The sequence below is a fragment of the Brachyistius frenatus genome, unplaced genomic scaffold (genome assembly GCF_029030835.1).
Source record: "Brachyistius frenatus isolate BFR_SWC_R1_liver_20210118 unplaced genomic scaffold, ASM2903083v1 Contig_9, whole genome shotgun sequence".
NCBI lineage: Eukaryota > Metazoa > Chordata > Actinopteri > Embiotocidae > Brachyistius > Brachyistius frenatus.
The window spans coordinates 843,008-867,669 of NW_027210608.1; the positions used below are offsets into that span (position 1 = coordinate 843,008).

Consider the following 24,662-nt stretch of genomic DNA (forward strand, 5'->3'; position numbering starts at 1 on the left):
GAAGACAGACTACAGGCATGTAAACAGAGGCAACTGACCAGGGAAGGAAACTCAGGCACAAAGCAGAAGGCTTCATTCCACATTCAAACAGCAGATCTGTGAGAGCTTCCTAATACACTGCTCATACAAAACTGTTAATGTTCAAACATACAGTGATCAATCAACCAATGTTACACTCCATCCAAAGATACTGAAGCATCTCGCCTCAAGATAATTCAGACCCAACGATGTTCTTCACTCTAAATGTGGCCTGTGACATGAGAATGAATGCATCTGCTCGTTGTCTGTGACATTAGTAGAGCCGCTCTTTATTTCAGGCAAGGCAGAGTGCATCCACTGAACTGCCAGACATTAATCGGCTGATTCACATTGGAACTGAAGGAAATAATTATGTCTTAGGGTCGAGTTATACAGAAAAGAAGTGGTTCGGAAATTGTTGGATGACCAGGTTGGGAAGCAGAATGTAAAGTCTGCTGCCATTGAGGGAGGTATCAGTTAAACGAAGGGGTAAGAGGGCACACACTGAGTCCACATTGATTACAAGTTATCGGTACCACACCCGAGTCGATCACCCCCGCCCCCAATACGCACAAATCGAAACACCAACAGTTTGGATTTACTGAACATTTAGCAATGCTAATTTAGCCTCGATCAGCGGCCCCCAACCTTTTTTCCTCTGAGAGCTACTTTGATAAAATGAAACAGTTGACTACTAATGTAGCTTTCAAACATTGTAACATGTATTCACTTAGCTGATCTCCACGAAACCAGCAGAACAAGCTTCTTTTTTGTGAACAATAACAAATTCATACTGAACACATAAATACCCAACTAGTAGCTTCTTGTTGGAGACGCCTGGACTAGATGATGGTTTTAACTTTCTAAATGTGACCTATGCATTAATGCCTCTGCTAATTTTCTCTGAAGTTCAACATATTTCTATAAAAGTTATAATTTCTTCTGACATTAGTGGAGGCGCTGTTTATTTCAGGCAACTGAGCTCCCTGAAGTTAATCGGCTGCTTTATAAAATAAACGACAAAATAAGCATTTCTGGTTATACTAGAAAACACACGGAAAAAAGTGTCTCTAATCCAATTGCTACTCCCTACAGATAACATTTCAGTGGAGTATTAATGTTACTGCTGGTTTTTGTTTTGGGCGCACAAACAACACTCTACTCACTCGCCTGCCTTCAAACTTCAAAAGTGGACGCAAATGATGAGATCTGCCTGCACATGCAGATTTCTGAAGAGACAGTGCAGGGAACTGCTTTTTAAGATTTGAAAACGTAACAGACAGTTGAGTTATGTTGATGTTTGTCAATAGCGGTTCACTTCCTGATTACGGTATAGCCAGCTCTCACACCTGATGCATTCTGTATCTGCGTACAGCAGATCTGGGCTCAAGTCTGCCTCTTCCTAAAAGCCCTGGGCACGGGTGTGCGGTACGCAATGTTCACACTTACCAGACGTACTGGACTCTGAGCCGAATCCCACTCGAGTACAGCATGGAGAAGCAGGTGTGCAATCCCCCTCAAACTCAGTGCACTTTTCCATCTACACACAGCTGGTCAGCCACTGTGTGAAGTAGGTGTGATCATCGGTTTCACAAAGTTACAGAAATCGACAAACACAACCTTGGAAAAGTCCCCGTCATCAACACTTGTTCTCTTCAGCTCACAACTGGACACCGGGCACTGAATACTCATTAAATGAGTCTGTGATTGGTATATTAACCTGAGAAACTACTGTAGAAAAAGCAAGAGAGGAGAGAAACCGATCACTTCATTTGCACATGGGTCGCACTGGATCCGGCTACTCAGTTTCCAGAGAGCTGAACCTGTCTCTGACCTGGCCTGTAGAGGCTTGGGAAAGGTCACAGTAAATGTCCCGCTCAGCTGTACCTCACCCCGACACAGCCAGCCTGACGTCGGGTGAACCCGACGCTCAAAGGTTTCAGTGATGAAGACTGACGAGTCATGAATAATGCCGGTCAGAGCAGTCATACGGGGAAACTTCAAAAATGTTGTAGCAAGTGCATTTTTAAAGGCCAAACAGTTCTATTATATTTAATACAAACCTTAATAACCTTAAAGTGAAAAAATGTGGTGCTCTGTAAATTTTCCATCCTAATATTGGATATCAAGGGCAGAAATGAGTAACAAATTAATTATAGAAACATTTGAGAGAAAACTACTTTAGAATAAATGAATTGTTTATTTGTCAAATTTGTACGAATGCCAAACAATTGTTGGTTACAATTTTTCAAGATGAAGATTTGCTTTGTTTGTTTGTTTTAGATTTTAAATTGGAAATGTTTGTACTTTTGAATTTAAAGATGACAACTTCAAATCTCGCAAACGTTTTTTTTTTTTTTTCAAAATGTTATGAAATCTGGTATGCCAAACAGTTAGCCAGTAAATAAAAACGTATTGACAGATTAATTTACAGTAAAAATCATCAGCAACTGCAATGCAAAAGAGAACAATCTCCTCCGAGCGATGTAGCCTGAAATCTACATTGTATTTTCACAGTTTTATTGTTCGTTTCTCGTGTTCTCGAGTCGTATTTCAGACTATTCTGAGGACACCTAGTTTGACTATTTTCTCACAGGGAGCAGCACTCAGATCTGCCCTCGTCACCGCAGAGAGAAGAATCCTATCCTGGGAAGGGGCTGGGAGGACAGAGGGAAGCTGTAAATCACTGCTGCTTTCGGCAATCACGCGAGTTGCTAAGCAGCTCTGAACTTGCACTACATGGTAAAAAAAAACCTGCGAGAGGTCAGGCTGACGCCCACCAACCACCCCCACCACCACCACCATACGCCCGAGCGCAGAAGATTGGGGTCAAGCAGCACAGCGACCTCAGATGAGAAACGCTCAAAAGAAGAAAGAGAGAAGAGCCCACCACCACCCCCTCATCCACTTCTCTTACAAATCAGAGAGCATTACATCTGAAATGACATCCTTTCACCTCTCATGCAAAGGCGAGGCAGACAACTTCATTCCAATCCAAAACATGAGCTGAGCGTGCTGCTTCCTAAGGACAGAGAGTGATTAAAAACCAGCAAATAACATCCCGTTCAATTAAGGATTTACAGTAGAAAATCCCACTTTTCCAGTCATCCATCCATCCCGCCCTGCTCTTAATACCATCCCGCCCTGCTCTTCATTTAAACAGCTGAATCCCACTTCCATCTGTTTGAAAAAAGACTTGAGCCTGGTTTGGCCAAGTAGCTGGTGCTGACACCTCTGCTGTTATTAAGAAGCAGGGTCAGAGCCCCCCAAAAAATCCACCCTATTTCACACACTTTCTTTTTCCTTTTCTCCTCTTCCTTTGTCTCCTGTTGAAAGGATACAATGACATAAAGAACTAGGAAGCTCGTTTTCTTCCTATCTCCTCCTCTTTTTCTCTCAGCCCATTTCTTCTCCAAAGCCCTTTGACATAAACCGAGTCCATCTTTCCAACTCTCTATAAAGAGACCATCCAGCCTCCCTGGGAGCTTCAATCCAGGACGATAAATTTGCATTATTCTTGCCCACCGCTCTCTTTCTCTACGGCTGCCCTCCCAGTCCGGCCCAGCGCACTTCTCATTCATTCTTCCTCCCTGTCAGCCGTTGTCTTCCTTGTCTTTTCCTTGTCTTTTCCTTGTCTTCTTCTTTTCGTTTTCAGACTTTCTTCTCTCCAAGCATTGTTTTTAATCCCATCTTAATCTCTTAGTCGAGTGTCTAGTATGCTTGAATGGCTCTTTACTCATTTGTACTTAATTGAAATATTCTGGGCCGAGGGCTGGATGAAAAGCAGGGTTTAACCGCTTTCCTTGTCCAAAGACTCCCTGCAATCTGACACATACACACTGATTGATGCACTAAGAGAAAGAGGCCCATAGCGTCCTTTTGATGTTTGTCATGTTATCTTACTTTATTTCTTGCTTATCTTTTAGAGATATTAAAAGAAACGTGAATCCCAGTGAGTAGATCCAACCACCGATGGCCCGGGGGTCACACTTGGGAGAGAAAGAAGAAAAAAAAAAACTCGGCAAATGGTCAGGAGGAGTAAAAAATAGATCAAAGCGTCCGTAACGGCCCATTCAAATGCAATCACGACCCAATCACATTGTGTCCTCACAGCGCTTTTAAGAAAACGGGTCAGTGGTGTTTTATTGTGAGTGGGAGCTAGCCTAATGAAAGGGACAATGTGAAGATTAGCAGTGCCAGCCAGGCGGCTCAAACTTCACTCTGGCTTTAATTGCTGTGAACAAGAGATGTAGAAGCAGGGCAAACAGAGGACAAAAGAGCAGGAGGAGGAGGTAAGAGGAGGTATGAAGCCTAGATGATAAGTGGACGTATCTTTTATGGAAGTCTAATATGTCTCCATCTGCTCCAGGCTGGTGTGGGATGTGTGTGTTCTGGTGGGTCCAGACATATAATCCACCGATGAAACCAGGGGATCTTGTAATGACGGAGTCTTTGAGGTTTAAGGGGGAAATATCGGTGTCTTCGATGCAACTCAATCAAATCGTGGCTAAAGATCTGTCATGTGTGAACTAAAACATCATTCTGTGAGATATAAAAACATGTCGCAAGTGTTCAGTATGGATCTGGAGTCAGGGCTCAAGCTCATGTCGTCTCTTTAAACTGAAAAAACAAAGCCTGTAAAGCTCAATAATTAACACGGATCTGGTTTGCTAAACACAGGTGTCGTGATGCTGCAGCACGCCGGAGCAACACTTCCCCACTTATTTTTTGCCAGGTAAGGAAATGAAGTGTTCAAAGGTTGTTCTATTTAATTTGGATTAATTCACGACATCCATTTGCAGGAACATGAGCCTGAAATCTGACAATCACACTTTAGACTAGTTGAAAATAGCAGAAATCTCTTGTTGATTATAAGTGATGGAGATTTACACCATAGGAACACATGTTAGACTTACTTCAACAAGTAACACGACACCTGTAAATAATGTAATGTAAAAATGAATGTTTTTGTCGTATTTGTTTTTAGTTTGACATCACATGTTGGTGCTGTTGATGAGAAACAGACGTTTCTCTTTGCTCAGTTCTTCTATGGAGCCTTTCCAACTGATGTCAGAATGATTAGCTAATCACACCATGAAACTCCCATTAAAAGCACCAATTCTCATTTTGACATTTCTATTTATGCTCAAACGTTGTTTGAACGGAGTTGGTTGGCATCTTTGACTTTGTAACGTTGGTGGGTTCTTCCTACTCTGAGCCTTTAAGCTAAGCCAGCGCTCCTTCTTGCTACTTTGGTCACATACGCTGCCTTTGAACGGGGTCGCCGTACGAACGCTTCATATCTGTCGTGTTAGTCACGTCTTTTCTGAAAGCTCGGCGTTGATGAGTTGTGATGTATTTGCTGACGTTTGCAGAAATGGCGGAGACCGCGGAAGGTCATTTTGGCTGAATGTTTAAGCTAATATATTGGAATTTTATTCTCATCGTTTTTCTTCTTAATTTAACAATATGTCTGAGTAAACTGTTGTTCCCAACGGTTTCATCTTCTCCGTCTGCCATTATTTCTTTGGATTTCTTCGGTTACCCGCCTGCTAGCTTGCTAAATCGTAAGCCTCTGTGGCTTCCAGAAGTTGTCCACGTCGTTCTCACGACTTGACCACTTGAACGCCGAGCAAACCGAGCACACAACTCCCGATACGTTTAATACAATAAACGGTTAAACGAAATGATGGCCTCTCTTCATTCTCTTCTTTCTACTCCTCCCAACGTTCAAAGCAGTGCCAGACAAAGACCCAGAAACCGATGCTCACACTCATGGGTAATGATGTCATGTTACAGTTCCCCCGTAATATTATCAAGGTCTGAATAGTGCAGGCAATGATGCATCAAAGCCCGTGGGTCATTAGAGGACAAGGCTTTTAGGATATGAAGGCAGCTACAAGGGAGCTTGAGGTAGAGATGGAGTACAATGACTGCAGTGTGACAGCCGTTTATTTCCAAAACAGCCAAAGTTAGCCTGTCACAAATATGATTTCAAAACAGTATTATGAGGCTTTTTGACTAATTTAAAATGGTTTGGAAATGTTTCAGTAACCCAAGGAATGGTACGTTTTCTCAAACCATACAGAAACCATGTAATCCGATTAAGAAGATAACCATGTAATCATGTTAAGTAAAACACAAAATGACTGTGGAGTTTTTCACATGACAAAAGCTCTGCCAGAAGTAACTGCCAGCTACTTACCAGTCCGGAGCACGTCGATATGGCTGCCGAGGAGGCTGACACGTTACGGATATATCCCTGATACAGGCAGTTGTGAGACCCTTCATCGCTCATCACCGTGGCGATGCCACCCGAGCTGATCGTCTGCACGGTGAACCCCGGCCCAACAACGGAGGACTGATGGAGGTCCAGGTGCATGTCCTGCCCGAAAGCATGGAGCCGGTAGTGCAGGGAGGGAGACAGGGACCTCCTGCTGCGATGGTGGCTCCTGGTCAGATCGTGGGTCAGATATGCTCCTTCAGAGTCCACCTCCACCGGCGTTACGAACACGTAGTCTGAGGAGAAGGGGGATGGAAAGGTAAATAAGTCCCAGTGAGGCAACTTCTCATCAACTAACACTTTCTTACATGCTGATTCACATCCTTCTGCTTTGGCTCGTTATTTATGGTATCTTCTAGCATTCGACGGGCAATCAAAATGCTCCTGCAGTGCACGAATGGAGAGCAGCACCGTGAGGCACACGGGCAGAAGGAAGCTGTAACCTTTGTGAGCAAGTGTTCCAAGTTCTGTTATCTGATCCAAACCAGCACCTGAGTTACACATTGGCATGCGCACATTTGTGATTTGAACATACAGCTGCACCTTGAGCACTTTAAATTTTGGGTCTAATTTTCAAGAAACAGAAAGAAGTCACAAGGAAACAAATTCAGTGACTTGAGGTGGGGAACAACGACTGTGTTCTTGCGTTCTCCCTCAAACGCCTTTGAAAGTCACAATTGAACTTGGTGTCGACAGTTTAACCCTGAGGGACTTTCAAAGTTATCCCACCTGGTTGCGTTCCTGACCTGATGCACCTTCTCCAGTTTTGGACAGAGACGTTCTGCCCCTCTTGAAACGTGAATGCCAAAGATTTTCTGAAGTCTTCCAAGGACCTCCATTGCTGATTTCTTAAGTTTGACACAAGTTTGGATGTGTTCTCTTTGCTCAAGTCCACCGTGAAATTGCAATGACACAGATAACACTGCTCACAAAAACATCGAACAGTCTCAGAACTATTTGATTGCACCTCATTTAGTTGGCTAAGGAGGAGTGTGAGTATTTGCAAACTCTTGGTTTTATGGGTCAGTAGAGAGATGTACTGTAAACTTTAGGCAACACAGTCTTTCATGGCTCCATCTCTCTTTCAGCCTTGTTAATTCAACTGTCTTACTTCCTTTATGTTTAGCACCTAAATCATTCAGCACTGTAACTGTGGGAGAATTAAGATGCTCCCATTTTCCCTCAGTAAATCAAAGTATGTAAATCCTCTTCACAGTTTCTACAGGACAAAGCAAGGAGGAAGGGGGAATCCCTGAACAAGCATTCTACTGGCTGGTCATGCCAGCAACTGCAACAGTGACAGCACATTACAAAGATGTAAACATGGCTTCATACCATTTTTTTATTTTTTTATTTTTTTTACCAGATAAGCAGTAGACATGTCACTGCATTTGACAAAGACTTTCTCCTTGGAAACCACTGGTCCAGTAACTGAACCAATTCACTGCCATGTAACTCATTTTATTGCCGTTCTCTCTACAACTGTGGAACGCTGCCAGCTGGAGGAAACATCAGATGTCAAAAGACAAGCACTCACCATGATTTAATCCGTGGCTGCTGCTGGAAGAAGAGCTGGCCGAAACGGAGCGGGAGGCGTGTGAGCAGTGAATGTGCAGCGTCTGCAAAAGAAAGAGAAATCATAAATGGACAGGTAGCAACAGGTTGCAGTGGGAGAAGTGGAAGCCAAAAAAAAAACAATATGAGAAATGGATTTTCTCTATTGACACATGAGTTTAATTTGGGATCACTTAACAACACAATGAATGAGAGTAATAAAAGTGCAGATGTCAGTTTGTTGCTGACATAAATCATGCTGAAAAGAGACAAATGCTTGTTTGTTTTTTTTGTCCCAAACTGCACGTGCATGTGCGGAATTTCAAAGTGCACATATTTCTTTTGAACTGCAACATGCCTTGATGATGCTCCAGGACAACAGGGTGGAGAGGAGCTTGACGGGGGTGCAGCCGACCAGCGGGATGGTTAAAGTCCATATCAGAAGAAAAAGGCAATCCATGGTGATGGCATGCAAGCTCACACCTCCCCCGTTACCTCCTGAGAGAGCGCAAGAGTAGTAATAACCTGTAGGAGCGCATAATGCAATTGGCACGCATTGTTCAGTGGTTCTTGTCCCGCGCTATGCTCGTTCAGGTGAAGTCGGCAGGTTGAAGCGACCGCTGGTGCGCAGAGACGCGAGACGCACTCATAAGTGTGGAGGTGTGGATGTGTGCGCGTGTGTGTGTGTGCGTGTGTGCGCGTGTGTGAGGAGTAGCGGCGGGTAGCTGTGTCGGGGATCACCGGGAGGAGCGCTGACTGAGCACTCAGCCCGGCTCTGCGAGAGTCGCCCTGCAGGATGGAGCACAAGTCAGCAGCCGTCAGCCAATCAGCGGCCAGCATCATTTACCATGCGCAGATAAAAGACAAGAAAAAGAGATTCTCCTCCTGGCAGCTGTGGGACGACTGATGCCTTCAGAGGCCGCTCGGAAATTTCTACTTTCAAAGTTCAAAGGATTAGGATTTAGGGTTAAAAACGCTGTTAAAATTTTCACCAAAAAGAAAAGCTCTCTAAACTGGTCAGTAAACTTTACTAGTAAGTTTAGGGTTTTTAGGAACAAAAACTAATCATATCAGACAGATAGTGATGCTTTATGATTGTTCACATTAGTTTTAAATAAAGTTTTAATTTTACTAAATTTGAAGTGTCACAAAATGTTGTAATCACAAGGTTTTAGCATATATGCACTTCAAGACTTTTTTCAAAGACATTGCTTTGGCAAATTGTATCTGCAAACTGCAGTGATCAGTATATAAAAGAACCTGCACTGGGTCACATATTGAGTGTAAAAACAACAGGATGGCAGTCCAGGCGATCCTCAGGCACAACACAGGACAGAAGAATCCGAAGCATTCCAAGGCAGGCCATAAATAAGTACAAGTGTCTTTACTGAATTGTGGCTTGAAACCAACATGTTTCCACTTTAAAACGTGTTTTCGTCAGGCTGTCACACCCAGACATTTGGTCACAGTCTATGTGCAATGGCAACTTTTCTTTTTACTGTCTCACACATCCGTCTCCACAAACTTACCCACATCTTTGTGTTGCAGAATGGTTACTTGTTGCGGCTGAGCTGCACATAAACAACTGGCAGCTACGGCGCACAAATAAAGGATGCAAGATTCCCTGAATGCTCGCTCAAGGTTTCACCATTCTGCTACTCGATGATAATTACCAGGGGTCCCTGAAGTATGTCAGTCCATATGAGGAACCATTTCATCTGCAAATGTGGAACTGTCAGCAAAATGTTTTATTTTTGGGTTGAAAATAACATTATGCTTTCATCACATTGGACCAATACACCAACAAAAAAACAATACAGGCATGCATAGAAATAGTGGATATGCCATACAGAGCTTAGCTTAATACAAAAAAGCACTACATGTGTTATCATATAGTGTTTCTTGTAAAAGTGTTTTCTATATAAAGTGCTGTGCTCAAAATAAACTCTGACACAAAATAGCTTTCAAAAGTTGTGGACTTCACAGACTCACTCGCCTTTTAAAAACATTTCTGACAGTATCTAAAGGCACCACAATGTTTTTTTCAATAGCTACAAGCCAAAATGTAGACACATTGCATTAACAATTTAAAGTCATATAATTAAACGTGACTCGTTAAAGCGACAGGTTGAACACAATTCGCTTGCCCGTATTGTTAAAGCATGTGTGTAATCCTAATTGTTGTGAACAGGTGGTCCTGTAGTAGCCCTTTCCATTCGGAGTACGAGCAAACACCTGGATAGGTTGCAGGAATGCACCGACAGACACAGCTGAAGTGAACAGTCAGCTCCCTGCACAGATATTCACACTCTGCCGAGCATAATAAGGCTTCTCACTGCTCTCGCCAGCTTTTCTGGCAGCGCACGAAGTGCAGCCTGAATATACAGAGCATCCGGAAAGTATTCACAGCACTTCACTTTTTCCACATTTTGTTATGTTACAGCCTTATTCCAAAATGGATTAAATTCATTTTTTTCCCTCAAAATTCGACACACAATACCCTATAATAATAACGTGAACAAAGTTTTTTTGAAATTTTTGCAAATCTATTAAAAAATTTAAAAAAAATAAAAAATCATATGTACATAAGTATTCACAACCTTTGCCATGATACTCAAAGTTGAGCTCAGGTGCATCCTGTTTCCACTGATCATCCTTGAGATGTTTCTACAACTTGATTGGAGTCTACCTGTGGTAAATTCAGTTGATTGGATGTGATTTGGAAAGGCACACACCATCTATATAAGGTCCCACAGTGGACAGTGCATGTCAGAGCACAAACCAAGACATGAAGTCCAAGGAATTGTCTGTAGACCTCCGAGACAGGATTGTATCGAGGCTCAGATCTGGGGAAGGATACAGAAACATGTCTGCAGCATTGAAGGTCCCAATGAGCACAGTGGCCTCCATCATCTGTAAATGGAAGAAGTTTGAACCACCAGGACTCTTCCTAGAGTCGGCCGCCCGGCCAAACTGAGCGATCGGAGGGGAAGGGCCTTAGTCGGGGAGGTGACCAAGAACCAGATGGTCACTCTGACAGAGCTCCAACGTTGCTCTGTGAAGAGAGGAGAACCTTCCAGAAGGACAACCATCTCTGCAGCACTCCACCAAGCAGGCCTGTATGGTAGAGTGGCCAGACGGAAGACACTCCTCAGTAAAAGGCTCATGACACATCTACAAAGAAGAATGGGAAAAACTCCCCAAGAATAGGAGCCAAGCTTGTAGCATCATACTCAAAAAGACTTGAGGCTGTAATTGCTGCCAAAGGTGCTTCAACAAAGTATTAAGCAAAGTCTGTGAATACGTATGTACGTGTTATATTTTTGTTCTTTATTTTTAATAGATTTGCAAAAATTGTAAACAAACTTTTCTCACTTTGTCATTTTGAGGTATTGTGTGTAGAATGTTGAGGGGGAAAAAATGAATTTAATCCATTTTGGAATAAAGCTATAACATAACACAATGTGGAAAAAGTAAAGCACTGTGAATACTTTCCGGATGTATTGTAACAGCAGCTTAATAAACCCACTATATGCTCCTGGGGTTTATAAATATTTGTTCTATTTAATAGTGTATGTTCAGTCTACTAAAATAGTCACTGTTGTGGCATTTTTTCATCTGCAGTATTACATTTTAAATATAAGACCAGGAAGCACAGGAACATTTTGTGGGAATTAATTATTGAATTTTGCCAACAGCATAGCCCAGTATCACGCTAATGTGTGTAATACACTCGACAGTCCACTAAAGATGCTGTGTCAGTGTCAAGTTTTGCCTCGCCGAGGTATATAAATATATAAAGTACTTCATCAGATTTTGTGTGACAAAGCACAAAGAGCAAAAACATCCAAGTAGGGAGGGGGTTTGTGTTTGAGTCCCTGAAAAAGCAAACATGGACATCTTTAAGTAAGTTAAACACATTAAATAACATATTTGATTGATTTGAAGCTCAGTAACTTACAAGGTTATTTATTTAAACACAAACCTCTGTCAGGATCCCTGTCTGACCCTGTGTGCTTTGACCTGTCCCCCCCCCCCCCCCCCCGATCTCCTCTCCTCATGTGTGCTGTCATTCCCCTGTTTATTGTGGTGTGCCATGTGCTTTGTGTTTTGGTCTTTGTCTCCACTTCCTGCCTCCAGACACCTCCCATGGCCACGCCCCTGAGTGGTGCACAGCTGCTGGCAGTCAAGTTGATCACCAACCTGGTGTATGTCAACCCTGGTGTCCTGCACTCCGGCTCTGCGCAGCCTGTCGTCAACCCTGCCATCTATCTGTCTGCTGTCCTGTGTCGGTCCACGGGTTCCACACAGTCAATCCAGCCTGCTCCTGCCAGAGTCCCGTCTCTGGTTCCTCCACGTTTGTCTCACGGCTGTTCCACTAGCCTGCCTTGCACTCATCCACTATAAAATAAAGTCTGTTCTGTACCTGATCTCCATCCTGGGTCTGCTATTGGGTCCTGTCCTGTCGCACCTCTTGACAACCTTGATCTTTTCCAAAAACCTAACCAAGAAGTTTTTGGTGCCTAAATGTAATGTACCTTACTGTTAACGCGTACATGAGGCAAATGTGAGACTGACTCGGTATCCTCTTGTGGACCGATGGGTGTATTACACGCTTTGGCACCATATGGGGTCGAAGAGTATAACTTCAATAGCCGCACTCACAGCGACTCAGGGAATCTAAGTCGGTAACCCTCTCCCACTCACATCTTTTGTTAAATTTACATTTGCAGTTTGTTTGTGTAAGTTTAGTTTACTTATGCTTGGTCACAATGCATTCCTGCCACAAATGACATGAGACATTTCATGCATCTTTCATCCAATTTAGTAATTTTCAGAGTAGATTAGTTTTATATTTGTAGCTTGCACATTTAATTAACTTTTCTACAGTCAACATATTTATCTTAGTTAAGTTTTAACTTTCATCTTTTAAATTACCAGTACCAGGGGTGCGGCTGTTGATTGATGCTGCTGGAGAACATCTTGCAAGGCTTAAGTAAAAGTTGTGCTCGAGGAAGTGAAGCTCTTCAATACAGGAAGTGGCCAAGCACACTCTACCAAAAACCTGCGGCACCTTGGGGGTGAAAATGTGTTTCTTAGTTTAGATATTTGGTGGGTTTCTTTAGAATTTATACATTTTTGGTATAATTTGATTTGGATAATATTCCAGTAAATTTGCTATTCCAGGATTAGTCCTGTTTTTGTGAGTTGTAGTTCAGTTGGTAGTGTGGTGTTTGTGTGTAATCAATTTTGTTTCTAAAATTGTCTGATCAGCCAGTATAGACACTCACCGGCCACTTTATTAGGCACACCTGTTCAACTACTGGTTAACGCAAATATATAATCAGCCAATCACATGGCAGCAACTCAATGCATTTAGGCATGTAGACATGGTCAAGACGACCTGCTGAAGTTCAAACCGAGCATCAGAACGGGGAAGAAAGGTGATTTAAATTACTTTGAACGTGGCATGGTTGCTGCCTGGTGCCAGATGGGCTGGTCTGAGTATTTCACAAACTGAAGATCTACTGGGATTTTCACTCACAACCACCTCCAGGGTTTACAGAGAACGGTCCAAAAAAGAGAAAATATCCAGTGACGGCAGGTCTCTGGGCGAAAATGCCTTGTTGATGCCAGAGGTCAGAGGAGAACAGCCAGACTGGTTCGAGATGATAGAAAGGCAACAGTAACTCAACTAAGCACTCGTTACAACCGAGGTATGCAGAAGATCATCTCTGAATGCACAACACGTGGAACCTTGAAGCAGACGGGCTGCAGCAGCAGAAGACCACACCGGGTGCCTCCTGTCAGCTACGAACAGGAAACTGAGGCTACAATTCACACAAGCTCACCAAGATTGGACAATAGAAGATTGGAAAAACGTTGCCTGGTCTGATGAGTCTGGATTTCTGCTGTGACATTCAGATGGTCGGGTCAGAATCTGGTGTAAACAACATGAAAGCATGGATCCATCCTGCCTTGTATCAACGGTTCAGGCTGGTGGTGGTGGTGTAATGGTGTGGGGGAAATTTTCTTGGCACACTTTGGGCCCCTTAGTACCAATTCAGCATCGTTTAAACACCACAGCCTACCTGAGTATTGTTGCTGTCCGCGTCCATCCCTTTATGACCACAGTGTACCCATTTTCTGATGGCTACTTCCAGCAGGATAACGCACCATGTCACAAAGCTCAAATCATCTTAAACTGGTTTCTTGAACATGGCAATGAGTTCAATGGACTCCAATGGCCTCCACAGTCACCACATCTCAATCAATAGACGACCTTTGGGATGTGGTGGAATGGGAGATTCGCATCATGGATGTGCAGCTGACAAATCTGCAGCAACTGCGTGATGCTATCATGTCAATATGGACCAAAATCTCTGAGGAATGTTTCCAGCACCTTTATGAATCTATGCCACAAAAAATTAAGGCAGTTATGAAGGCAACCCGGTACCAGCAAGGTGTACCTTATGAAGTGGCCGGTGACTGCATGTTCCCCATTGCGTATTGTTTGTTAGGTCAGTTGTATGTGGTCAGTTGTAGCCTGAGCTGAATTCTGTGTATTTGACTGCATTTATGGGCCCAGAAGTTTAGTTGCACTTTTTTTTTCAAATTTGTTTTCTTTTTTTTGTCAGATAAAACCAATTTTTGGGGAAAAATACCTGTGATTCCTCTTACCAGCTAGCTCGGTCCTTTAAAGTCATATACTGTACAAGGCAAAGCCTATGTATTTATTTATCCCGGTTTAATCTTAGTTAAGGTGATAAACCAATGCAGGTCTCTATGAGGTGTGAAACACTGACACTTTATCAGTGTTGCCACCAGACAACAAAGTTGATCTTGCTAGATTTGATGGGACACCAACCAAAAATAATGGATTCTACAAAATACAAAGTTTCAGCTTTAATTTGAGTAGGTTTAAATCAATACTGAAATAACTGTATTTGAAACTCTTAAGACACAGGATTTAAACTGCAAGTTTTGAAAACAAACTCGACACTTGGATATAAAATGTTTCTTGGTCAGCTGTGTGGTGTTTAAAGTTAAGTTTGTGCACAGAAGAGCTCATACGTGACTCATAATTAAGACTGACAGTCATTGACTGCAAAGGATTTTCCACAAAATATTGTTTTTTTTGTTTTGTTTTTTTAATCCTCATATGTATCTTTTCCATTTACTTTTGACCCCTAAACTTTCAGCCCACTGAACATTTGGCTCATTATGGTATTAATATTTTTTTCAAATTGAATGAGGACAGCAGACAAAATTTGCAACTGTCTTATATATCTATATGTTATACGTTAGACATAATAAGTATATTTTTCCAATATGGCCTCCGATCTTCTCTGCACTTAGAAACACCAGCTGTACCAAGAAGAGAACTAAACCAACCAGACAGTCAGTTCAGGAGCCAGCGCCACTCCGAGCAGCTTGAGCTGTGCAGAAAAATCCTGCAGCAAACAAAAGAGCAAGATAAAAAGCTTTACAGCAACCACGCTGTTAAGACAGGTATACTTCTGGTGGAGCACGTGCTCACAGCACCTGCATGATCCAAAACTACCTGCATGTAAGCATAAGGAATATCTTACGGTAGTTAATGAGCCAGTGTCTGATTTGAAAGGACTTGTATGAATCGTATCAAAACAGATAAACGGTTGCTGTAAGCACCTCAAACAGGCTGTGGATTCCAAACAGCATGCCAAAGCATGCATCGGTATTGAGGAAGATGCTAATCAGTTCTCCATTCGTTGTTTCTTCCTTAAAAATGAGATGCATTACTTACCAGGAACTCCAAACGTACCACACCAACACATAGAGTTTTCTATATTTATCATTAAAAGTGCATCAGTGGCAGCCAGAAAAGGCTAAACGTTGGCATGGTGTTCTTGATAGCTGACAGGCTGTACACACAGGTACACGTTGGAGGCAGTGTCGCAGACACCAATGCGCTATGGTGTCACTGCGGCAGGTTAACAACAGGCAATGATGTAATCCTCGACTCCACGTAATTATCTTGTAGTGGTGTTGCTCTTTCAAGGGATTTAAAAAAAACAAGGAGGCCTGGGGTTATAACAGTTTTCTAAAGCCTTCAGCAGGTAAGTTCATGGTTTCTTCCATCTTGAAAAAATAGTGAAAGTGTACATTCAAAAAGCATAAGAAGCATATAACAGTGAGAAAAATTTCACTTTTTTAGTCACCTGATCTAATTGTTATCAAATTATTGAGTGGGCAGTTATCATCACACATCTGACCCAAATATATGGGCTTGTAGTGACACACTGCACCTACTGGTGAGCTAAATGATTCCAGGAAGTGCAACCTCTAGTGGTTTGTAGTAATTATAACGAGAGCAAAGAAGGAAGTAAGGTCACATAGTACAGTGACAAAGTTTGCATAAGAAGTATAGACTGTATGAAAATGGTCATAGTCTCCAGATTCTGGAAAAGTGAAGCCAATGCAGAAGTGCCTTCAAGTGCAATACCTCTAAGCCTGTAGGGACTGGTCACAAAAACCTCTGGCTGCAATAGATCCCTTTCAAAAAGGGTCAACTTCTATCATTAAATACAAAGTCAATATATTTTAAGCCTGATCAGTGTTCTGGTGGTCCTGCTGAAAATGATTCCACAATACGATTAGCTATTAGGCCTGGTTACTTTGACGTGCCTGCGGTGCTCAAGCCTGGTGCGAACCAGATCCCTATTTCACTCCATGAATATATGGATCTGGTCACCCTCCATAGACAATTGTTTGCAGTTGTTCCATCCTACTTGGCGTAGACCTCCGGTTAATTTGAACCAATCAGTGAAGAAAACTGAAGTTGTGAACCACGGTCGGTGCAGCCAGGCGAGGCGTGCTCGTTTTCTCCGTCAGATCCATCCCTCACTCCTCCACAGCTCCTCCAAATATGGTCACTTTTGGCACCAAAATGCGAAGAAGACGATGTAAAAAATGACAGATTCAAACTTCACAACTTCACTTTACAAACAAGTGGGTGATATCGCGATGACTAAACAAATGGCTGCATTAACTTATTGTAAGTGACGTACACAAGCTAGTTCACATATCACTTTTTAAGTTACTGTATGTTTTCTGAAATCAAACTAAGTAGTTATGGTGTCTAAACCAAACCAGACTGCAATGTAACAATGTTAACCACATGTTTTTGTTACCGTGATGATGATCCGGTACTCCTGTCTTTGGTACTGTCCACTGGTCATGTGCCATATGTCAATAATGGCCTCCTAAACCAGAGGTGTGATGTACCCACCTATTCAATAGTTTTATAACAGCAAAAAGCAGGGGGGAAAAAGGCTTTTTATTTATTGCTATTCTTTTTTTTTTCTTTTTTTTGTATGTTCTTTCTTTAAATACCATTAAAAGAGTTCCATCCTCTTTCCATAAAGGATGTCACATGTTGGAGCTAAACTCTTTTTATGCTCATATGATTTATACCTCACTGGTATCGCTTGTCATTAAGATGCAAGGTGCAATTTTGGTGGTCCTAAGTGTCAGTGTAAGTGTCGGTGATTTGAGGTTGCTGGGAAATTTCCTGCTCTGCACTGCACTTTGGAGGGTAATTGCACTGTCATCTGCACAGTGTGATTCAGAGTTAGTAAATAAACACAACCACAATATTTCGGCGAGGTCTCATTGACGGTACCTGAGTTGTTGTAGAAAATTATTCAACTTTTGCACTCCAGCTGTCAACCTGGTCACCACCACCTCTTTGTTTTAATGTCCTGAGCCACACAAAAACACACGACATCAAGATTGGAAAGTGATTCTTGCACTTTGTTTCTTGCTATTCCTCCTCGACTGTTGAGCTCTTCCAGCCCGGACACCTCTCTGTTTCCCTCTGAAAAATGTAGTTTGCATTGTTGGTTGTAGCTACAGATGTTTTTAAACCTAAATTCTGCATAATGTTACACCCCGGCACACCGCAGCTCGTCACACCGTGCTACCGTGTTGACAGACGATGTGCATATTTACGGCACGCGAAACCGTCAGTCCGAAGGTCTTAGCAGTCTCTTCCTTTCTCATAACGTCTCTGCCCCTGTTGGACTGTAGAGTTACCAGGGCCTGTCCGGCCTGTCTGTTGTTTGTTTCCCTAAAGAAATACAACGTATCTAGTTTCAGATGGAAATATATTTGGGTTTTCTGGCCAGGGATGGAAATAGATTTAGAGATTTAGAGCGCACATTGAGAGGAGATCGAACCCCTGAGCCCACTGTCCTGGGAACAAGACGTGAGACCAACCAGAGTAAAGAGACCCTCTGACAAGTTGATGGTATCTCAGAATTAGCAGACTGCTTTCATACCCACACAAACCTATTTGCATTTACAGGGTAACATAACCTCCACATTCTTACTTACTTAAAAGTACTTGGTTTTCAAAGCACTTTATCGTGATGGAAAACATGACTGCATGATTACATGACCCAGTACTGTGTTACTGTGAACGCAGCTCAGTCTGATCTACTACTATAGAACATTTTTAAATGATTCAATAGTCCATAATTAATAAATTAAGTTCCCAGAGGAGTAAAACACACAATGGTATTCATGTCGTTTTCATAAATATTTTGACTTATCATTTGAAAAATCTGAACATCTACTTCATGGATTGACTCAAAATCTCATTCATGATCCCCAGATGATAAATCCTGATGATTTTGGAGTTTCCAAATTTTTCTTTTAGTGCCACCATAAAGTGAAAAGGTCACCATTTTATTTTGTCCAAAACAATATTAGACATGCTACTTACTATCCAAGTACTGGGCAAATGTCATCCCATGTCAACATATTACAAAACAGCAATTATCTTACATCCAATGGAATCGTTCCGCCACAAACTGTTGATAAAGATTGGCTACATGACAGCTTCCCATTACTGAAATCCGAATATCTTGACAGCCCATTCTTTTACCAGGGCATCAAATACTGCCGTTTTGTCACAGCCTGCTGGCTTCAGGTGTAGGCACCAAAAATATTTGGTGAAGAAAAGTTAATGGTTTGGCTTAAAATAAAACCTTTTATATAAGCGATGTTATGTACATCACGTAGCTTAAAGTTCTTTCCGTACTTCGAAGGAATCCACATTGATAGTTGTATTGTAGTTTATATTTTTAGCTCGTCAGACAACTAGCAGCAAGATTTTTCAAAAGACTGGAGACAGACCCTGATACCACGTCCCAACCCCTTGAGCACCCCCGCCAAAACTGACAAGATGGCAGCACCCACTTCTGAGGTTTTTGCCCTCACTTTTGTGGAGTGGGAGGAAGTATTCATGCATTATCCATCTATATGCTGTCTGTGGGGTTTACACATAACCACTTAAGCACTTGGCTTTTTTTTTTAAATTTCCACATGAAGAAAATCAAAAACTCCTCAAAATAAGTCAATAACAGCCTCACAACTTGGACCAGGCTTGGGCTCCATAGATAAGAGACACCTGGAAGATGTTTGTAATTCAAAGGGTCTCCTTGTCTCCATCAACGGGTCAGAATGAGATTTGAAAAACTTCATTGATAAATTACATTTTTACTTCTGCCAATAAAAACTGGGAATTCCATCGTAAATAACAGTCTTGTAACAATGTGTCAGTAATGATATGCAATGAGATGTACACACATTTAGATCCATGCACATATCACTTTTTTGTAGGTGTTTTTAGTTTGTCAGACCTTCATGAGAAACACACATGGCACAACATTTTTCTGATGAAGGTCTGATAATTGATTGTTCCAACACCTCACCTAAGATTGTGTAACTCAGTTTATACTCGCAAGGCAGGAACACAATTTGCTTCGATTCAAATAGCAGTGAACTACAGCATCCAAACCTGGTGGAACACATTATAAATGCTTCTCAGATTTCTAATTTATTGGTTATTTACACTCATGTCACAGAAATATAGGTTTCATTGATAAACAGCAGCTAAATGTGTGTGTGTCACGTGCTGCAGGTCATTCCCAGACCCCACTTTGTACTTTGTGAGGAAGTCCTTGGTTTTTTGGGGGACTGCACTGGCATCACTCATCACCACGTAAGCTCTCAGTCGACTGCTCCAGAGATCTACCCACAGGGGAGACCCCTTCCCTTCAAGCTTGGGTGTAGCACCGGCCAAGAAAGTGGATGCACTCTGTTTCTAATCATAGGGCCTATTTACTGAAAAGTCAAACACTTCAGTGAAGCCTTAAGAGGCCCAAGCTGTAACCTCAGGAATATGTCAGCTTTTCCCATGATGTCTCCTCTTTTCACTTTGCTTTTGTTTGTTTGTTTTTGCCTGTCATGTGGCACTGCTTTTTCCAGAGCATTCTCCAGCACTTACAAGTCCAGCAGCAGACGCTCCTTTCCTCTCCCGTCCACTCGGTTTGTGTCTGGTCCTCATTTCAGACCTGGCAATTTCTCTGCTGCTTGTCACATGGGATGTTTTGGGGTGACTTTCTGTCTGTTTGCCCTTCCAGGCTCACTTTTAGCTGTGTCAGCGGTTGCCACAGTGGCAGGCATCTGTTTGCGTGTTAGTCACATCTTGTCCTTTGCGGTACTGTGTGATCTCTTCCTCCATGTGGTCAGAAACAAACGGGTGTGTTTGTATCAACTCACAGTGACGTCACTCATTGGTTTCTGAAGCCGGATATGAGCATATTTGGTCCACAAACTGTATTTAAAAGTGGACTGAAAAATTAGGCCAATGCAGAAGTGTTTTGAGCTGCAATACCACTGAGTGCCACTAGAGGTTGGATCCAAAAAGCCTCCAGCTCCATAGGCTCCCATTCAACTCATCTCATACAATTCTCAGTCAATTCAATTTCTACACGAGTTATTTCGGTGTTGTTAGCTAAAGTTGCTCCTTCTCATTTGTCTTCTGTTGGACCATCTGAAAATAACCCAATCATTAATTATAAGATCTGACTTGATCTAAATTAGAAACCTGCCAATACTACACTGCTACAAAAAAAGGGAACACTTAAACAACACATCCTAGATCTCACTGAATGAAATATTCCAGTTGAAAATATTTATTCATTACATAGTGGAATGTGTTGAGAACAAAATAACATAAGAATGATCAATGGAAATCAAAATCATTATCCCATGGAGGTCTGGATTCAGAATCATACTCAAAATAAAAGTGGAAAAATCAGATCACAGGCTGATCCAACTTCTGCGGAAATTCCTGAAGACAAGTCCAAATGAAGCTCAGTAGTGTGTTTGGCCTCCACGTGCCCGTATGCACTCCCTACAACGCCTGGGCATGTGTCTCCTGGTGTACTGCCCTGTCTCCTGGTATCTCCTCCGTGCTCTTGACACTGTGTTGACAGACACAGCAAACCTTCTTGCCACAGCGTGCATTGATGTGCCATCCTGGATGAGCTGCACTACCTGAACAACTTCTGTGGGTTGGAGACACCTCATGCTACCTCTAGTGGTGAGGACACTGGCAAAATGCAAAAGGGACCAAAAACCATCCAGAAAGGACGAGGACAGAGAAATGGTCTGTGGTCACCACCTGCAGAACCGTTCCTTTATAGAGGTTGTCTTGATAATTGCCTCATTTCCACCTGTTGTCTGTTCCATTTGCACAACAGCAGGTGAAATTGATTCACAATCAGTGTTGCTTCCTAACTGGACACGTTGATTTCCCAGAAGTGTGATTGACTTGGAGTTACATTGTGTTGTTTAAGTGTTCCCTTTATTTTTTTGAGCAGTGTACATACCGCCCAACAATAGCCATAACCTGACTGCACCACAGGGCTGTCAATCAAACAGACACGCCCCCCAAAACATGGCTTTTTGAGGCTTATTCTGTAGTTAACGATGAGATTATTTTCAGATGGACCACCAGAAAACTAATAAGAAGGAGCAACCATAGCTAGCAACACCAAAATAACTCGTGGAGAAATTTAATTGACTTAGAATTGTATAAGACTAGTTGAATGGGAGTCTATGGAGCCCAAGGCTTTTTTGAGCCAACCTCTAGTGGTACTCGGTGGTATTGCAGCTTAAGGCACTTCCACATTGGCTTTAGTTTTCAGACCTGGAAGCCATGTCCATTTTTTTTGTACAGTCAGTGGTTTATGAGTGTGATAACCTTTACAAGATAAAATACCACCAAAACAGGTTTTGAAAATGTCCACGTAAAAAGATTAGGATGTAAATGTATTATCACAGATGGTCAGTGTTTTAAAAGCAAATGCAGTGCAGCACACATGCCAGCGCTGTAAGTCTCTGCAAGGGTGTGTTTCCAGTAATAGTCAGTGTCATTGATAGCCTCATCTCTTCCTGAGCAGCTCCTGTGGCATCTCTCTCTACCCCCCACCAGCATCAAACACATGAAATGCTGTAGTTTAGCTCCCAGATGCTCCATCTACAATTCTTACACAACACCTGTGATATCAGTCATGGAACAGAGAACAGTGTAGATTAGGTTATACTGTGTTTATCTGACCTCAGATTAAAGGCTCATGGAATGGATCTTGGACTTGTTTGTCTCTTGTCAAGACAAAGATGACAACGCTTCCACAGAATCTTTTATGTGTAAACTGTGAATCATTAGAATTGATCGTTCACTGAACCCTTCAGAGATTTTCCACTCACAGCTTAGCAACTCTAACCAGGCACAGCCGGCCTGTCAAGCCTTTGAGTTCTCGGTGTACACGTCTGTAGCAAGTGTTTGGAGAGTTGTGTCTTTTCTGGAGCCTTTGAAAAACTGAAGAGACAAAGTGTAATGAATTGCTCACCATCTGTGCTTATCTGCTGTAACATATTACCTGAATAACCGCATTAGTTTGTGGGGTTAAAAGTGATGCTAAAAGTCTTGTGTAGCATTTTTCCTTTTTTCTCCCTGCTGTCCTGCATTTCACTGGATTTAGGGAAGTTAAAGGATAATTCAGGTTAATTTCACCCCAGTATATTTCCCTATTTTTTATCTATTGTAGCTCGATGGGTTACGTTAACTTGAAACTCTTCACCTCCATTGTAGAGATTCAGGGAAATATGACGTTTATATGGGGGCGAGCAGTTTAAACAGGTCAGACAGCAAGTGTCCCCGGATATGGAGATCTCTAATGCAGGTTTCAAAATAGTCATTCCAGGTGGCTAACTTCTGTATTTACTTTCCGTCACTCAAAAATTAACATTAAAATGATTCATGTAAAAATATTGTTTGTTGGAAAGCTGCAGGGTGCTTCCTCTCATCGGCATGACGCGTGACTAATGAAATCTGTACAACAAAAGTGGAGAGTGAAAGGTTTGTGTGACCGATGGAGCCAAAACAGCCTAGAATTCTTCTTCTTCAATTAGAACATACATGTTGTGTGTTCATGTGTTAGATGTAAAATATTATGTATTTATACATAATATTATATATCATGTTTTTAAATCACCCAAGTCTGAATAACATCACTTTAATAGCCTGATCATACCTGGCAACACATTCCTGGATTTCTCCTGTTTTTTGAGACCATCTCCTGTTTCAACTCCCCTAATTTGCATGGCCTTCAAACTTGATTATGAATAATCATCACACTTGGATCCATAAGTTTTGTGTTTTTTTCTATTGTTACTTAATTCGCAGAATTGTCTGTGAAACACAATCGACACACTCACTTTGAACACTACAATTCAAAACCTACTTTTCCATTAAAAGTAGTTGACAGCACTGTTCTGAATGAATTAGCTTGCCAACTTAGCTGTTGTCAGAATGCCTGGGCAGGACAGTAGTACACCTAAAGAACCCAAATTAAAAGTACTTGGCAACACAGTGCTGTGCTTTGACACCTAAATGTTGGCAGGTTTGGGCTTCATGATGCAACAATGCCACATATATCATGTTAGAAATTATTTTTTGCCTAACTATGTGCAGTAGAATATTTGCTAGTTTACATGTATTTTTTTTGTCTGCGATGCACCATCGTCCAATTGCACCCTGGTTTGTTTTTAGATTTCTCAGGTTTCACATAATGTGACCATAATGACACAAAACATGCTTTACTTTAAACCCTGTACTTTAACATCTGAAGGATACTTACAAAAAGGAAATAACAGCTATAATCATCTCACTACTGCCACTGAGGGAAAAAAAATTAGCTAAATGCACATCCACATGCTTTGTCTACGTGTGTGTGTGTGTGTGTGTGTGTGTGTGTGTGTGTGTGTGTGTGTGTGTGTGTGTGTGTGTGTGTGTGTGTGCGTGTGCGTGTGCGTGTGTGTGTGTGTGTGTGTATCCAAGGTGGGATTCCCCTACTTTCACATTGAAGTCAAGGGGATCATTAAATGAGAAGGGAGATGTCATCAGTTGTCAGTCAGGTGCCATGAGTCGGGGGAGAGCCAGAGAGATAATTTCCTGTCCCATCAGCACCTGAGATTTCTGGCTTTGATGACGTCAAGCGGACGGCTGCCAGTGTAGGTGCTAACTGCCCGGTCTGTGTGTGTGTGTGTGTGTGTGTGTGTGTGTGTGTGTGTGTGTGTGTGTGTGTGTGTGTGTGTGTGTGTGTGTGTGTGTGTGTGTGTGTGTGTGTGTGTTGTATATGTGTGAGTCTCAGTGTTTGTAGCCAGGCAGAGTAAAAGCCGGCTGCTCTGGTGGCACCAGGCCAGACTATTTTCAGATTGACTTCTGTGCTTTAAATTCATCGTGAAATGTGTGTGAAGTATCTGTCATACACACTCAGACACGCATTCACATACATGCACACACATCTTCTTGCCGCTTTTGGTGAAGTGTCTGCAGATGCAGTGTTTTCTCACAAAAATCTGACATGAAAGTCTGTGAGCACACTTATAGGAGACAGTTGTGATCTAA

General features: G+C 42.1%; 1 protein-coding gene across 2 annotated transcripts in view; it reads right to left on the reverse strand.

Annotated features, from left to right (window-relative positions):
- Nucleotides 1–8,471, reverse strand: part of adamts18 (ADAM metallopeptidase with thrombospondin type 1 motif, 18) — a 63,018-nt gene extending 54,547 nt beyond the window's left edge. For both annotated transcript variants that reach the window (XM_069690277.1, XM_069690276.1), the window contains exons 1-3: nt 8,214–8,471; nt 7,839–7,920; nt 6,224–6,537 (exon numbers count right to left, since the gene is read on the reverse strand). In XM_069690277.1, the coding sequence (XP_069546378.1) occupies nt 6,224–6,537; nt 7,839–7,920; nt 8,214–8,315 (498 nt within the window). In that variant the 5' untranslated portion in view covers nt 8,316–8,471. The remainder of the gene's footprint in view (nt 1–6,223; nt 6,538–7,838; nt 7,921–8,213) is intronic.
- Nucleotides 8,472–24,662: the final 16,191 nt, after the last annotated feature.